The 18,340-nt window shown below is 45.5% G+C and overlaps 1 protein-coding gene across 1 annotated transcript in view; it reads left to right on the forward strand.

The window, feature by feature from the left end:
- Positions 1–285: 285 nt before the first annotated feature.
- LOC137564383 (patatin-like phospholipase domain-containing protein 2) overlaps positions 286–18,340 on the forward strand; it is a 52,204-nt gene continuing 34,149 nt past the window's right edge. Inside the window, exon 1 of the mRNA XM_068278179.1 lies at positions 286–543. Coding sequence (XP_068134280.1) covers positions 363–543 — 181 coding nt within the window. The 5' untranslated portion in view covers positions 286–362. The remainder of the gene's footprint in view (positions 544–18,340) is intronic.

Here is an 18,340-nt window from a genome sequence, read left to right on the forward strand (position 1 = left end):
TCCCTTGTAAAATGATCCGAGATTCGGATCAAAGATCCGGATCTTTTCAATGATCCGATTCGAATCATCCGGATCATTGAAAAGATCCGAACTTCCCATCCCATCATCTCCACAGCACGCCCCGCCTCTATGGGGAGTCCTCCGTGACGTCAGCCTCGGGATTCCCTAACTGCGCAGGGCAGAAGACCGGTCTCTGCTCTCTCGCTGTGATTGGCTGATGCTCTCCCGGCGTACCGCCTCTAGGGGGCGGGGTTAGGCTGTCGGGCTGCCCCTTTGTATATATCCCCCGGCCGGGGTGTAAGCACCGGTCCGTACCGTAGTGATCAGCTCTCCCCGACTTGTTTGCTCTGTTATCAGCCATCATGTTGGAGCGGGGATGGAACCTCTCATTCGCCGGCTGCGGCTTCCTGGGGGTCTATCATGTGGGCGTGTCCAGCTGCCTGCTGGAGAGAGCCCCCCATCTCATCACCGGGGCCAACAAGATCTACGGGGCGTCCGCTGGGGCGCTCAATGCCGCCGCTCTGGTGTGCGGCTGCTGCCTGGGTGAGTCATCTGCAGGGGGCGCCCCGGATCCCCCCAACTCCTGTATCATGACATAATGCTTTGTGCCACCTTACCCTGCCCTAACCCTTATATCATACAGGGTGACCCACCCTCCATATATGCCTGGGGAGTCATCTGCAGAGGGGCGCCCACCTATCCCCCAACTCCTGCTTCATGACATAATACATGGTGCCCCCTTACCCTGCCCTAACCAAATAGCTCCCAACTGTCCTTCTTTTGGAGGGACAGTCCCTCTTTGGGAGCCCTGTCCCTCTTTCCTCCTCCTCTGTCCCTTTTTCTATGTAAGAATATATATATATATCTCTACTAAAAATGTGGTTGACTCTAAACTTTATTCCCATCCTTTAAATTGATATTACTAATTTTAAAATGTTAGTATGAAAGAAAATGAACCAGGATAGAAAGGACCAGTGTGGTTGATATTATAAAACATATTTTTCTTATGAAATTTTTGATATGTGTGACTGATGGAGGTGTGGTAGGGGCGTGGTTTAAGTGTTCTTCTCAAAAAGTTGGAGGTATGCCTAACCCTTATATCAGGGATCAGGAACCTTTTTGACTGAGAGAGCCATAAACCCCACATATTTTAAAATGTAATTCCGTGAGAGCCGTGCAATATGTTTCAAACTGGGACAGTAGGGCTCACGTCCTTGTTGCCATGGTGATGTGTATACAGTTGATCCGCCGGGCAGCGGAAGTGTCAGACATATCTTCAACTTCTTTTGGGTTTCAGCAACATCAGAAATTTCCCCGAGAGCCAGACAGGAGAAATACAGACTAACAGCTTGTACAATTAGCTAGCTGACTTGGGGGTTGATTCACTTTGTAGGACGAGATCCCCTCAAGTGCCCCCTTAGGGCTTGTTCATACTGCAGGTGCTTTTTTTTTTTTTTTTTTTTTTTTTTTACACGTGGGCAATATTTAAAATCGCCCACCAAGTGCTTGTGCAATGCATGTATGAGAAGGTTCATATCAGTGCGGGTCGTGCGCTGTCTGTTCAGTAAAGCGGAGCGTGTACCATTTTTGAGGTGATTATGCCTTAATGGAAAGTATAGGAGAAATGCAAAATGCTCACAAAATCACTTTGTGTAGCGATTCCGTTTGCGTTTTAAGGAATAAATACATTGTATGTATTCTTTTCTGGGTCAAAGACCTCACTTCCTGACTTGCGTCAGGGAGTGAATTACAAAACCGTTTGGAAAAAAACGCTTAGAAAACCGCTAAGCACGAAAACGAATTGTCCACTTAAGCGCTGAGAATCGGGGGGGGGGGGGGAGGGGAACTCCTCAGAAACAGCCGAACGCGGACTGACACGTGAGCCGAACGCAATGTGAACAAGGCACTACCCCATGCATATATAGGATGGGTTCCCATGTATTACACAGGCTGCACACTCACCCACCCACTATCCATGTAATGTATAGGATAACCCATTACCTTATCCATGTATTATGTTAGATGCACCCACTGCCCATGGATTACAAGATGCCCCTTAATCCATGTATTCTATAGGATCACCTGTTCCCTGTGATAATACAGGTGCTCCCCCCCCCACCCATTTATTGTAGGTGTGCCCCCTTACTCCATCCATATGTTACATAAGGAGCCTCCATATATTTGTTTCCATGGAAACTTGTGTTGTGTAGCAGCTGCCTGGGTCAGTGATTTGCAATCGAGTGGCCTTTACCATTTTTTATTGTAATGTAGGGTAACCCTCCTATGCAGTGTGCTATAGGGAAAGCCCCCTCCTCTATAATGCATTTTTAGAAGTTAGTTGGTTGTATTCATTTCTCAAGGTGGCCACTAACGGTCCAATTTCTAGAGAAAAATCGTTCGAGCGATCAGAAATTCTGATCGGAAGTGAAATCGTTCACTACACCATCAACGAACCAATGTTTGCTTTCTATCTATCACAACCAACAAGAAAATCCAAATTTTGATTAGACGAAAATCCAATCGGACGACTGTTTTTATAATCGTTCATAATCCATTGTGCCCATCAACAGAGATTATTTACAACCAATCCGATCAGAATTTCTGATCGCTCGAACGATTTTTCGCTAGTAATTGGACCATTAGTGGCCACCTTTAGTTTGATTCATTTATAGAAACAGAACACTGGTTCTCTTATTGAACTGAACAGTAAAATTAAGAACTTAACCCATTCGCGTTCCGTCGTTTTCACTTGAGAAATGTTCACCTCCCATTCATTAGCCTATAACTTTATCACTACTTATCACAATGAACTGATCTATATCTTGTTTTTTCCGCCACCAATTAGGCTTTCTTTGGGGGGTACATTTTGCTAAGAGCCACTTTACTGTAAATGCATTTTAACAGGAAGAATAAGAAAAAAATGGAAAAAATCATTATTTCTCAGTTTTCAGCCATTATAGTTTTAAAATAATACATGCCTCCATAATTAAAACTCACGTATTGTATTTGCCCATATGTCCCGGTTATTACACCGTTAAAATTATGTCCCTATCACAATGTATGGCGACAATATTTTATTTGGAAATAAAGGTGCATTTTTTCCGTTTTGCATCTATCACTATTTACAAGTTTAAAATAAAAAAAAATATAGAAATATTTCATCTTTACATTGATCTTTAAAAGTTTAGACCCTTAGGTAAATATTTACATGTGTTTTTTGTTTTTTTTTGTTTTTTTTTTATATTAAACATTTTATTTGGGTATTTTTGGGAGGGTGGGATGTAAAGTATAGTTTTATAATGTAATTGTGTGTTATTTTTAAATTTTTTTTATTTTAGTTGTAGTTTTACTTTTTGGCCACAAGATGGCGGCCATGAGTTTGTTTACATGACGTCACTCTAAGCGTAACACACGCTTAGAGTGACTCATCGGGGAGGGAACGGCCAGAAAAAGCACAGCTTCCGAGAGAAGCTGTCGCTTTTTCAGCGGGGGAGAGGAATCAGTGATCAGGCACCATAGCCTGATACATTGATTCCGTGGCTACCAAATCCGCGGCCGGGAGTGCGCGTGCATGCGCGCGATCGGCCGCGGGAGCGCACGGTAGCGCGCATGGTTGCTGGATGTAGTTTCTACGTCCAGGAACCAAAATAGGTTAAACTTTTGATCTGGCTCTTTAATACAATTGCTGTGCTGATAATCACAGCCTGTTAAGGTTGCAATCAATATTTTTTTTTTTTTTCAGTTTACTATTGGGGGCAGCAGGAATCCTCATAGGGAACAGTTCTCCAATCACAGCACCCTCTTACAGCACAAAGCGTTGCGATTGGCTGAATAATGTGGGCGTAGTTTACTACAACCTATTGGAAACCTAGCAGTTTGGGAGGGTGGCGGTCACGTTTTCTGAATTTCCCTATGAGGTTTTCTGCTGGGTCACCTAAAGTAGACCAGCACCAAAAAGTTTTCATACTGTAAAAATGCTCGATTGTTTAGAAAAAGCCAAAATGTTGTTCGCTCAAGAAAAAAACAATTTTTCAGAGTTTTTGTAATAAATATCTAATGGAATATGTTGGATAAAAAATACAAAATCAATCATAAGTGTACTGTATGTTATTTGGTTTCATTCTTCAAATATTTGATCTGGTGTAAAAACCTATTGGATTCCTCTTGTTAAAAAAATAAAAATTGCGTACGGCCACCAGTCTGCTGTGACCTAGCTGCAGTCAGGCTGGGTTCACATGACATAACGTGAAAGGCTGCGTTTTATGGTAGTGTTGTGTGAGTTTTTGGTGCATTTGCGATGTGTTTAATGCATTTGCGGTTTGCTGATACAAAATGCATATGCGTTTTCAAAGCATACTGTAAAATGCAGAGAAAATGCATAGGCATTTTTTTTTTATATGCGTTTTTTTTTTTTTTTTTTCCTGTGGCCCATAGACTTCCATTAGCAGCAAAAACACAGCGTTTTACGCCAACGTTTTTGCTATGTGTGCACTCAGCCTCACTACCAGGCAAAACCCCCTGCATCAACCTGAAACTGTTCTCATTACATTGACCTTCTTTAGTTGAGGGTTTTGGCTGGATTTGGGGAAAAGGAGTCTCTTTTTAGTTGATGAAATATATATATTTTTTTTTTTTTTATAAATCTGTTTATCTAGAAAGTCGCGTCCTTGCTGCAGAAATAAGTGTTTTCTGGGGATCAGCTGATTCCCTCCTTATAAATGGGTTCTTTCAGTCATCAAGGAATACAAACACATAAATAAGTTGCATATTCTGGCACAGATAGTGAGCGGTCTGGGCTTCCTGTAGAAGGGGAGGGAGGGTACATTTTACTTGTTCCCTCTAGTGACGGAATTTGCAGTGGTCCATCCTGAAAAGTACCTGCCGCAGGTACAATATCCCATAATGCTCTGAGAGTTCAGAAACCAGTTTAGGGCCGCTTCTGTCGGCATCTTGTTTAGCTGATGCTAAATGCTTTTCTGCATCTGAGCATAGATTCCCATCTTTCCCTCGATTCGTCATGTTTTGAGCTCCCTGGTGGAATACGGAAATGCCAAACTTAGCTGATCCTGGACACTGTAGCACCCAGGAGGAGACCATGGGATGTAGCTCAAAGTTTGCACGATCTGCGCAAAAATCCATAAACGTAATTTAAAAGGCATTTGCATTTATTGGAATGACCGGCACCTGAGTGAAGAATGGTTCAAACCCTGCGTTTCATGTCAGTGTGGATTGGTTCAAAGAACAGACAGTTTCCCATTTTATTCCCCCCCCCCGTTGTTTAGAGCTTGGCTGTAGTTCTCATGCTGAAATCTGTCTAGTGTATGTAAGAATTGAATCCTTCTTCTTTGATTTTAGAGTGATCAATCTTTTGCCGTTTTATATTATGTCCCGTACACACAGGGGGGATCTTCTGGGGATCTCTGATGTATACCGATCCCTGCCAGGTCGCAGAGCATTAACGATGTTGTGCAGACGCGTCATCAGCCTCCTGGCTACCGACACGTCTGTTGCTATGTCCCCCACATAGCAACAGACGTGACGCTAGCCAGGAGGCTGATAACGCGTCTGCACAACATCGTTAATGCTCTAGAGACTAGAGAGACAAGTGTCGTGCAACGGAGCAAATTGGTGGGGGAGCTGGGAGAACATTGCGGTTATTCAGTGCTCGTGTGTTGGGGGCCGCTAAAGATCTGCCAAGCCTGACCTTTAGCAGATGTGTGACCTCTGTACACCCGCTGGTCTGATTCTCGGCCACAGCAGTCTTGTCCGCCACGGCCGAGTTCAGACCAGCGTGTACGGAAAGATTATGGCCACCTTAAAGCGGACCTGAAACCCAGAATTTCCTCTCTGCTCTAAAAGATACACAACATCATCATAATAACCTTTAAAGAAAAACATTTCTTTGTTACACCTGCAATAAACCTTCGGTGTGTCTACTTTCTGCTTTCATAGAAGCAGACATAGGGTTAACATGCTGTGTTTACAAATGAGCTGCTCTGCAGAGGCTGTCATCTGACACAGCTGCAAGGTCAAATTACACATGAGGGGGAATTAGACAGGCTAAACCCTCTAAATACATACAGGGTGCATTTCTCTGTTTTCCTTCTGTCCTGTGCAAGAGTTCAGGTCCACTCCCATTATTGCATTGCGTCTTTCACTGGGACAGGTTTGGTTGGTTAGGAGTGGCTGGCAGATCCAATCTGTAAAGGATTTCATAGCAATTGATAGCCTTGCTCTTGTCTGCAGCACCAGATGCTATCATGGCTGTCGTGATTTCCATTCATGTCTGTGTATTGGCTCTTTTTTTGGTTCACTGGGACATCACTGAGGGGTGAGTCATCCATAACTCCTTACACATGCTAGACTGTGTTCATCGAAAAATGAGCGATCCCTGACAGTTAGCAACCAGCGAATGACGTTGGCGCACATTTCAGTGTAACAATGGCACAATAGTCTTCCATTCGGATCATTACCGGTAGGGATGGTCAAATGTATGCAGCTTGAGAATGTACCGGTTGAATTTTACCTCAGCAGGATTTGATTGGTTCATTTTTCAAGCTATATACATTTTCATACAAAATGTGCATAATGTTGTGTCAACTCAAAATTTTATGCATCTCATTGACTATCTCTGATTACCGGAAGTGTGAAAATGAATGTGAGCATTTTGAATGGATCGATTGTTTGCCCGTCCTATACGAACGATTGACACCAATTATTGTCCGAGCTGATCCGCCAGGATGGATTGGGCTATGTCCACTTTTGGCTGAGCTGTTTATCGCTCGTTTCCCATGACAGCGTTCTAGGGAGTGTACAGAGCTTAGTGGCACATGACTTTGTAGATCGAAGCCACAGATTGGCTGGCAGAACAGAGGCGCGGTCTCAGATGGTATCTGTATAGTGATGTTCTGTTGTCACAGTAATTGGTAATCCTTTGCATTGCAATGAGATCACTTCATAATTCTTCTCATGGTCATGTGACTAAAATTATGGGAACTGTAGATTCATTATATGGGTTGTACTCTATATCCTAAAAGTGGACATGAACTCTTGCACAGCTGACAGGGCAGAAGGAAAACGTAGAGAAATGCACCCTCTATGATTGTAGGCTGTCTAATTACCCCTCATCTGTGGCTAATCACAACTGTAATTTGATCTCTTACCTGTGTCACCTTGACTGCCACAGCAGAGAAGGTCATTTGAAAGCACAGGATGTTATATTTGCTTCTATGAAAGCAGGAAGTAGACACTGTAGAATTATTGCAGGATTTGTATTGGCTGTAACAAAAAGGGAACCTTAAAGAGAACCCGAGGTGTGTTTGAAGAATGTTATCTGCATACAGAGGCTGGATCTGCCTATAAAGCCCAGCCTCTGTTGCTATCCCAAACCCCACTAAGGTCCCCCTGCACTCTGCAATCCCTCATAAATCACAGCCGTGCTGTGAGGCTGTGTTTACATCTGTAGTGTCAGTCTCAGCTGCTCCCCCGCCTCCTGCATAGCTCCGGTCCCTGCCCCCGTACCTTCCCTCCAATCAGCAGGGAGGGAAGGGATGCAGGCGGGGACCGGAGTTCTGCAGGAGGCGGGGAGAGCAGCAGACTGACACTATAGAGATAAACACAGCCAGCTCTGACAAGCTGTTTGTTAGCAGTGTGGCTGTGATTTATGAGGGAGTGCAGGGGGACCTTAGGGGGGATTTTGGGATAGCAACAGAGGCTGGGCTGTATAGGCAGATCCAGCCTCTGTATGCAGATAATAATCTTCAAACCCACCTCGGGTTCTCTTTAATTGAGGGATATGGATGTTTCCTTTTAAACAATAGCAGTTGCCAGTTGCAGTCCTGCTGATCTCTTTGGCTGCAGTAGTGGCTGAATTACACACCTGAAACAAGCATGCAGCTAATCCAGTCTGACTTCAGTCAGAGCACCTGATCTGCATGCCGGTTCAGGGGCTTTGGCTGAAAGTATTAGACACAGGATCAGCAGGAGAGTCAGGCAACTGGTATTATTTTAAAAGGAAAAAATCCCATATCCTTCTCAGTTTGGGTTCTCTTTAAAGGTTATGCTGTTGCTTATCTTTTAGAACAGAGAGGAAGTGCCGAGTTCAGACCCGCTTTAAAAACTTTCGTCTGATTGTCATTTGCAGATAAATGTTTAGGGAGCGGTCGTTGGGGATGGTATAGGCGATGCTAAAAACTCTGTGTTGATCCTAATTTTAGGCAACTTGGAAATTGCGAATTTTTCAAGCATAACATTTGCATCCACTTGGAATTATTCACATCTGATGATTGCTACTTGCAGACATTGAATTTGTGGTGCTGAAATGACTGTGATTGTTTTTGGCCTGAGATCTGAAGAGACATCACCAGTCTTCTGCGATCGTCACAAAAACCGCAGTGTTTCTTGGAAGATGGCTTCTGTCGCAAACTCTGCGGGAAGCCTCCTGCCTCCTCCAGAGACAGAACAGGACGTTCTGCTGGGCCAAGCCTTGTCTGCATAACTGCGATCAGCTGTCAATGTCTGGCGAACAGCTGGTGTCTGTCTGCGCTCTCTAGCAAGCTGAACCCACGCCGCAAAATAAATCCGCATTCAGTTAATAATTTATTTTATAGCAAAACTTTGAGGGGAAAAAAAAACAAGGAAAGTTTAGATGCTTATCTCAGAGTAAAGGGATCCTTCAAGGACAACTGAAGTGAGGGATATGGAGGCTGCCATATTTATTTCTTGTTAAACAATACCAGTTGCCTGTCAGCTCTGCTGGTCTTTTTGGCTGCAGTAGTGTCTAAATCACACCAGAAACAAGCATGCAGCTTAATCTTGTCAGATCTGACAATGTAAGAAACACCTGATCTGCTGCATGCTTGTTCAGGGGCTATGGCTAAAAGTATTAGAGGCAGAGAAACAGCAGGATAGCCATGCAACTGGTATTGCTTAAAAGGAAATAAAATATGGCAAGCTCCATAGCCCTCTCCTTACAGTTGTCCTTTTAACCTCCTGGGCGATAATCCCGAACTGAGCTCGGGGTATGTCGCGCAGGAGGATTTCTCAGGCCCTGGTGGGCTGATTTGCGTAATTTTTTTTTTTTTTTTTTTTTTGTTACACGCAGCTAGCACTTTGCTAGCTGCGTGTAACTTCCGATCCACCGTCCCGCGCAGCCCCCCCTCCCCGACCCCTTGCGCAGCCTGGCCAATCCAGGCAGCGCTGAGGGGTGGATCGGGACTCCCCCTGACGTCACGACATCCATGACGTCGGTGACGTCATGTCGCCATGGCGACCGGAGAAGCCCAGCAGGCCCAGGGCTCGCTACATGATATACAAAATTTTAAAAAAAAAGTGCTGCGCGCCCCCTCCTGGGCGATGTAATTATATCGCCCAGAGGGTTAAAGGATACTTTGGCTCTATTGATATAGATATATTTTATTTATTTTTAAGGACGCCTTCTCTGTGTGTGTGGGGTTGTGCAGGAACACGCCTCTTGTGCCCCGGCGTCGCCCTTTGTTCTGCTCCAGTTTGGCCCATTCAGTGCATCCTGGTCATTGACCTCTGACCCTGACATACTACGCTGCACATGAGCAGTATGTCCACCAGGGTGCCTTACGACCGCGCTGTGATCCGTTGGGTGCACGGAGTGATCTGTGGCACGTTTGCGTTTTCTGATGGGAGAAATAAAAACGGCAGAATTAGAGGTTTTATAGTAATTTGTGCTTCGTCTTTTGACGGCGCCCAAATTACTCACAGAGCGCCGCCATAGCTGCAATCCCTATTACAGCCTATTTGGTGGTGTCGGCTGCGCCCAAATCTCCTGTGCTGTTGTTACAATGCTCGGGCCCCAACAACCACGTCACTCCCTCCGATAGAGGGGTCCATCCTTCATTTGTTCCGACTAGCATACGCGCTTCCTTAGGCCACTCCCCTTTTGTCCTAAGACCAAATTGCACTCTAGATATCCTAAAACACACTGCCTCTATATGTATGTTGCATATTACTACCCCACCTCTTGTTCCCCCCCCCCCCCCAATTCCTTAAAGCGGAACTGTAGATAGAAAATAAACACATTGTTTCACTTACCTGGGGCCAAAAATCTCTGCATCACTGGGGCTTCTACTACGTCCAGGTCGCTATGACACAGAGTAGTACGCCTGCGCTGCCCGGTGGAGCGCGTCCTAGATCGCGCTCCTGTTGCCGGGCACTTTCTGCGCATGTGCGTGACGTCATGAGCGACGTCACGCTCATGCACAGAGAGTGCCCGGCGACCCGGAAGTAGTAGAAGGCCCAGAGATGTTCGGCCCATATCTACCTGGGGCTTCCCCAAGCCCCCAGCAGCCATCCTGTCCCGCGCCGCTCCTCGACGAGCCTCCGTTCTCCCGCCGCCAGCTACTTTCGGTTTTGCCGCAGGGCCACTGCGCTTGTGCGGCTCTGGCCACGTGTATCTTTTCTTCGCGTTCCCCCGCTATTTCAGAGGGGAACGCAAAGAAAGGATACACTTGGCAGGGCTGCGCTGGCCTCGACTTACAAGTCGAGGGACGGAGCGCCGGCGGGAGAACGGAGGCTCGGGCAGGACCGGCACAGGACAGCTGCTGGGGGCTTGGGGAAGCCCCAGGTAAGTGAAACAATGTGTTTATTTTCGATCTACAGTTCCGCTTTAAGGTTGTAAGTTTGCAAGGGCAGGGCTCTCTCCCCTTTTCTGTCTTGGAATTCATTATACATTTTATTCATCATGTTACTTTTATCACTGTCATTACCAATTCTGAATTTAGTAATGATTTTGTAATTTGTCACCAACGATGTATATTGTATATTGGTGTATTCCATTGTCTGTCCCCCAGTGTTTGTTTCTTACTTTGTACAGCGTCACGGAATATGTTGGCGCTTCAATAATAATATTTATAATGGTGGGTATAATGCAGGGCAGTGGAGTCGGAGCAATTTTGAGTGCCTGGAGTCGAAGTTGGGAGAAATTGCTCCGACTCCTAATGAATTTTTAACTGTAATTAAAATAGAAAATATGATAAAATGTTCTATTTTTCAGATAGTAGTCATTAAAAATAATGTGTATATATACAGTATATATACAGTAATAGCTGTGCTTAGTCCACAAAAATGAAATAAACCAATCAAAATTAGTTACTTGTGCTGCTTCAATAAAGCAGGCCCCGTATTTTTAAGGTCAGATATACAGATCTGATTGTGACTGTATATATAATATGTACACAGGAATCTCTTATATATGTTACGGCCAGAACCCGAAGTTTGGCCACTTCTAGTTTTGGCCGGCCAATGCGCGAAGTGGCCGCTGCGCTGCGGCCAATGTTAGAAATGGAATGATTCCTCTGAGGTTAATGTATCTTCTGGCCGCAGCGCAGCGGCCAAACGTAGAACAACTTAGTGAATTTATTGCAATTCAAGCCGCCGGCTTTTTTTTTTTCTGCCTCTCTCTCTCCTCTTATGGGCAGCCGGCGGGGACATGCGTGTCCCCGGGAGTCGTTCGTGGCGCCAGGGCAGCAGAGACATTGCTTCTGCCAGCACCCGCTCTGCAAGAACAGCAGGATCCCCCTGCCGCGACGAACGACTCCGGGGGGACACGCGTGTCCCCGCGGCGGCCCATAGGAGAGCGAGAGAGGCGGGGGGGGGGGGGGGGAGAAGAGAGAGAGGCAGAGAAAAAGCCGGCGGCTTGAATTGTTACATTGCCGCCGGCTGAATTGCAATAAATTCACTAAGTTGTTATACGTTTGGCCGCTGCGCTGCGGCCAGAAGATACATTAACCTCAGAGGAATCATTCCATTCTAACATTGGCCGCAGCGCAGCGGCCACTTCGCGCATTGGCCGGCCAGAACCCGAAGTGGCCGGCAGAACTAGAAGTGGCCAAACTTCGGGTTCTGGCCGTAACATATATACGAAATAACATTCTATGCTGTAAGAATAAAGCCTGATGTGTAGCCGTGTCACTAATAGAGATGGTCAATGAGATGGAAATAATTCTGCATTGATGCTGGTTTAAGCAAAGGTCTTTGCTCATGAAATCAAATAATTTGATATGTTAAAATTTGGTTTGGTGACTACAAATTAAAGGGTACCTGAGACGGATGAAAAGTAAAGTGTTATACATACCTGGGGCTTCCTCCAGCCCCCTTCAGGCTAATCAGTCCCTCGCTGTCCTCCTCCACGACCTGGATCTTCTGCTATGAGTCCTGGTAATTTAGCCAGTCAGCGCAGTCCGGCCACGTGCCGCTCCTACAGCCAGGAGCATTCTACACCTGCGCAATAGTGCTGCGCAGGTGTAGTATGCTCCCAGCGGCGGAGTGTGTGCATGCGCACTACGCCAGACTGGCTCAAGTACCTGGACTTATAGCAGAAGATCCAGGTGGCGGAGGAGGACAGCGAGGGACTGATTAGCCTGAAGGGGGCTGGAGGAAGCCCCAGGTATGTATAAAACTTTAATTTCATCTGTCTCAGGTTTACTTTGTCACACAGTAGTACTATACTCTACATATGCACTCCCCCACAGAGCTGCAGGGAATCCACTGAGAATGTTGTGCACATTGAACACAAAGGTGTTGTCTATCACCCATAAACCTTGTTCAAATTGTGCATGAAGAATGTGTAATAGAGGAAGAATCTCCTCGTTCCCCTGCAGAGTACCTGCACATCATTCTTACATGCACCCACACTTACATTGCCTAGGGCCTGATAGATGTTCTTTGTTCCGGTTTGTACCTTTTACAAGTACTATTACCAAGGACGAGTTTTAGTCTAAGGGCCCGTTTCCACTATAGCGTTGCGGAATCGCCGGCGAATCACCGCAGGCAAATCGCATGCGGGTGCAATTCCGCATGCGTTTTTTGCCGCGATTTCGCATAGGTAAGGCTGTATGCGAATTTAACCATGTCACTGCCTGTGTAAATTAACATTAATACCTATGCGAAATCGCGGCAAAAAACGCATGGGGAAAACGCATGCGATTTCCCTATTAAATACATTGCGTGTGATTCGCCTGCATTCCACACGCAGGCGAATTCTGAGGGCCCTACCCTGCAGATTTTTTCTGCACAGAAAAACGTGCGGGGGAAATGCACAAGTGGAAACAGTCCCATCCACTTGTACTGACTGTGCGAATCCGCATGTGGGCAACGCATGCGGATTCGCGATAGTGGAAACGAGCCCTAAAGGGAATAAATATAGTAGTCTACATATCCTTCTCACTCCAGTTGTCTTGTAAAATTCCTAAGCGTTGGCAGTTAAGAGACGAATTTCACGTTACATGCTGTTAATCAACATTGTAATATGCAAATTAGAGAAGTCTGAGTCGGTGGAATCCTAAACTGAGGAGTCGGTGTATTTTTGGACCGACTCCACAGCCCTGGTATGATGTAGTATGCCAGGCATTGAGGCTTGCTGGGTTCTGATGACTATTGTTGCATGCTGGGTATTGTAGTATGCCAGGCATTGAGGGCCCTTTTCCACCAGCGCGTTTGCGCTGGCTGAATCGCAAAACCGCAAACCGCTAGCGATTTTACAATCGCTACGGTTTGCTTTTTAACATAGGAATCGCGGTAGGTCATTTCCACTACCGCGATTCGCTTTTGTCGGGAACGCGAACGCGCGGCGGAGCGATAATTGCCGCGATTTTGCTATGCAGTGCATAGCATAGCAAAATCGCGGCCGCAAACGTCGGGAATCGCCGGTTTTGCGATTCAGCAATCGCTAGCGTTCAGCATGAACGCTAGCGATTGCAGGTGGAAAAGGGCCCTGAGGCTGGCTGGGTTCTGATGGTATTGTTGCATGCTGGGTATTGTAGTATGCCAGGCATTGAGGCTGGCTGGGTTCTGATGGTATTATTGCATGCTGGGTATTGTAGTATGCCAGGCATTGAGGCTTGCTGGGTTCTGATGGTATTATTGCATGCTGGGTATTGTAGAATGCCAGGCATTGAGGCTGGCTGGGTTCTGATGGTATTATTGCATGCTGGGTATTGTAGTATACCAGGCATTGAGGCTTGCTGGGTTCTGATGGTATTTTTGCATGCTGAGTATGCGGTTGTCCAGCCTGTCCAGAAAGAGGCAGTTTTCACCATTCATCAATGCTGGATAGTTCTGTGAAGTTTAGGAATGTGTCAAATTGCTGCTCTGTTCAGTGATTGGACGCTGGCAGTGAGCTGACTTGTGGGTGTGACTCCTTCCCCTCCCCCTAGTGTGAGGTTACTGCTGGTCACACCACTACAGCCTCTTCCTATCGGAATGACCTATGTATAGGAACAGAGGTGACTGCAGGTCATTCAGTGTCTATGCTGAGCAATCCATACCAATCTATTTACCAACATCACTGGGGTAACCTGAGTTCACACCGCCTGCATATGCTGTGACTAGGGGTGATCTTACACTATCAGGATACAATACTACTACTAATAAAAATAAGAATATAAATTCATAATCTTATGCCCTGCATAATAATAATAATAATAATAATAATAATATTTATAATAATATTTTAAAAAATATTATATAGCACTGCCATCTTCTGCAGCACTGTACATAGTCATGTCACTGAATGTCCTCATAGGATCTCACAATCTTATCCTTACCATAGTCATAGTCTAATGTCCCACCATATTATTATTATTATTATTATGTATTTATATAGCACTGACCTCTCCTGCAGCACTTTACAGAGTACATAGTCACGTCACTGACTGTCCTCAGAGGAGCTCACAATCTAATCCTACCATAGTCAGGCTAATGTCCTACCATATTATTATTATGTATTTATATAGCACTGACCTCTTCTGCAGCACATTACAGAGTACATAGTCATGTCACTGGGTGTCCTCATAGGATCTCACAATCTTATCCTTACCATAGTCATAGTCTAATGTCCCCCCATATTATTATTATTATTATTATTATTATTATTATGTATTTATATAGCACTGACATCTCCTGCAGCACATTACAGAGTACATAGTCATGTCACTGACTGTCCCCAGAGGAGCTCACAATCTAATCCTACCATAGTCATAGTGTAATGTCCTACCATATTATTATTATTATGTATTTATATAGCACTGACCTCTTCTCCAGCACTTTACAGAGCACATAGTCATGTCACTGACTGTCCTCAGAGGAGTCACAATCTAATCCCTATCATAGTCGTATGTCTAGGCCAGTGGTCCTCAAACTTATGCTGGGTACACACTATGAGATTTTCTGGTCGATTTACTGTCAGATCGATTAATTACAACATGTTCCGATTTTGCTTTCCAATCAATTCCCGAGCATTTTCCGATCTATTTCCTATTAAAGTTAACGGAAATCAATCAAAATTCTCGGAAATCGATCGGAAAGCAAATCGGACATGTTGGAAATAATTGATCTGACAGTAAATTGGCCAGAAAATCTCATAGTGTGTACCCAGCATAAGGCCCGCGGGCTGAATGTGCCCCCCCTGAGGCTTTTTTTTTTTTACCGGCCCCCCACACAGAAAATGTATTACTTATAGATGCGGTCAGCTACATCTTTGAATATTGGTGGTCCCCATATAAAATGGCAGTACTGGCACCACCCATCCACATGGAAGCCAGAAAGCAGTAATTCGCTGGTTTCCAATCAAATTCCACATCAGGTGTCACTGCTGTCCAATTGGACTGCAGGCTGTCACCTGGGTATGCTTCACTGTCTGGCCCGCAAAGACTTCTACATCATTTAGGCTGGTTTCCCAGTGGGACGTTAAAGTCCCACGTTACAGCAGCCAGTAACGCAGCCTCAGGGCTTGTTTCCACTGTTGCGACGCGATTTCGCCGGCATTCCGACGCTTGTAAAAACGCATGCGGATGCGTTTCCACATGCGTTTTTACCCGCGATTTCGCGTGCGATTTCGCATGGCAGGGTGCCATGCGAAATTAACCATGACACTGCCAGGGCAAAATAAAATTGAAAAAGGTGCGAAATCGCACGCGAAATCGCGGGTAAAAACGCATGTAACAAACGCATGCGTTTTTACTATTAAATACATTAGCGGCGATTCGCATGCATTCCACTCGCAGGCGAATTCGTTGGCTCTTTTGTGCGTTTTTTTACCGCTGAAAAAAACGCACCTCAACAACGCTACAGTGGAAACAGGCCCATCCACTTGCATTACATGTGCGAATCCGCATGCATTGGACGCATGCGGATTCGCGATAGTGGGAACGAGCCCTCACTCACAGCACTGTAAGGCTGCATTTCCACTTGTGCAGTGCGATTCGCCGCAGTAAAAATGAGGATGCGAAATTCGCATGCGGGTCTATGCAAATTTTCATGCATGGATGACAATGTATGCGAGTTTAACCATGGCAGTGCTGGTATGCTTTTCTATTGTTTCTATGCGAATTAGCATGAAAATTCGCATACCCAAACCTTATGCGAATTTCCTATCAAATACATTGCATGCGATTCGCATAGCGGTATGCGAATTCTGATGGCTCTGCCATGCGAATTTTTTCTGCACAGAAAAACGCAAAGTAATCCTGACAAGTGGAAACAGTCCCATTCACTTGTATTGCTATGCGAATTTTCATGCGGAAAAACGCATGCGAATTCGCGATAGTGGAAATGAGCCCTAAAATCAATGTTGCTGTTCACAGTGCACACGTTGCGTTACATAGTAACGCAGCACGTTTAAACAAAGTGCTGCATGCTGTACGTTTTACTGGGCTAAATAGTATTAGACTGTTTGCACATGCTCAGTAATGTTGGAGGAGGAGGTCTCCCCTCCTCCTCCGCCGCCAGCAACATGGCTAATTAATATTCACTGCACTACAGAGACTCCTGTGGTAGGACTGTAGTGTTGTCTGGATCATGAACGAATCGTTCATTTGATCCGGATCTTTTTTGTGAGTCGAATCATCCGGATCATCACAATGAAAGATTCGGTTCACAGTGGATGTCTGTCTGGAAGAAACAGGAACATACAGAATGTACAGTGCAGGGAAAGTCCTGTCCTGCTAGTCATTTCACCCAGTCTGCCTCCCTAGTAAAATGATTCGGTTCAATGATCCGATTCAAATGATCCGAATCCTTAAAAAGATCCGGACTTCCTATCACTAACCTGGAGCGGCTGCTTTGAGAGCTGCATAACGCAGCTCAATCTGACGTCCAACTTCACCACCACCAGGCGTTGCGTTAGGGGCACGTTATGCGACTAAAACGTCCCCTAAAACGCAACGTCTTGGTGTGCAAGTAGCCTTTATGTATACTCCGCCCCCCAGCAGTCGAAGTATGTTGACCCGGCCCTCAACCGAAAACGTTTGGGGACCCCTGGTCTAGGCATATATCATGTAGTGTATGTATGGTAGTCTAGGGCCAGTTAACTCGTCTGTATTTTTTTGGAACGTGGGAGGAAAACTCAGTGCCCAGAGGAAACCCACGCAGACACTGGGAGATCATATAAACTCCGTGCAGATAGTGCCTGGCTGGGATTTGAATTAGGAATCCGGCAATGTAAGGCGGGAGTGGTATCCACTACGCCATAGCACTGCAATCTCCTGCAGCACTTTACAGAGTACATAGTCATGTCACTGGCTGGCCTCAGAGGTCCTCACAATCTAATCCTACCATAGTCCTAGTGTAATGTCCTACCATATTATTATTTTGTACAGTATTTATATAGAACATAATGGATCTTCTGATATACTTTACAGAGTACATAGTCACGTCACTGACTGTCCTCTGAGGAGCTCACGGTCTAATCCTGCCATAGTCTAATGTCCCACCATATTATGTATTTATATAGCACTGACATCTTCTGCAGCGCTTTACAGAGTACATAGTCTTGTCACTGACTGTCCTCAGAGGAGCTCACAGTCTAACATTCTTGTAATGCGCTGGTACTGTTTGTCACGGTCACCCGTATACATGAAGACTTTCATAAACCGAAATTAAAAGATGTTTTTTTCCAACCTCCCTGGTCCCCGCAGCGGTGGGAAGGAGACCTCAGCTGACATCAGGGTCTCAGGAGCAGCTGTAGTGAGCGGTTATACTTTGCCCTGTAGATAATAGCTTGGTATAACCAGGAGATAATGATGATTCTGTTGTTATGTTGCTGGAACCTCTCCAGAGGTTTGCAAATGTGAGGTTGTTTTGTGTTCTCTGGCTTTGTGAGGACACCGCTCCGATCACCCCACTGCAGCGCAAGGACAGTGACCTCACAGGAGATAAAATTACTTGTCTAAATGTCTACTTCCCAGAATATTGGATTTATTATTACAGCGTGCACTATACCAAGCAGTGGTCCAGCCACAGGCCAGGAGCCCAGCCACCAGCCTCTCGCCGCTGGAAATTGGGACCTATGGGCTCCTCAGTTCTTAAAGTA

Source organism: Hyperolius riggenbachi, chromosome 3 (assembly GCF_040937935.1).
Source record: "Hyperolius riggenbachi isolate aHypRig1 chromosome 3, aHypRig1.pri, whole genome shotgun sequence".
In the NCBI taxonomy this organism is placed as follows: domain Eukaryota; kingdom Metazoa; phylum Chordata; class Amphibia; order Anura; family Hyperoliidae; genus Hyperolius; species Hyperolius riggenbachi.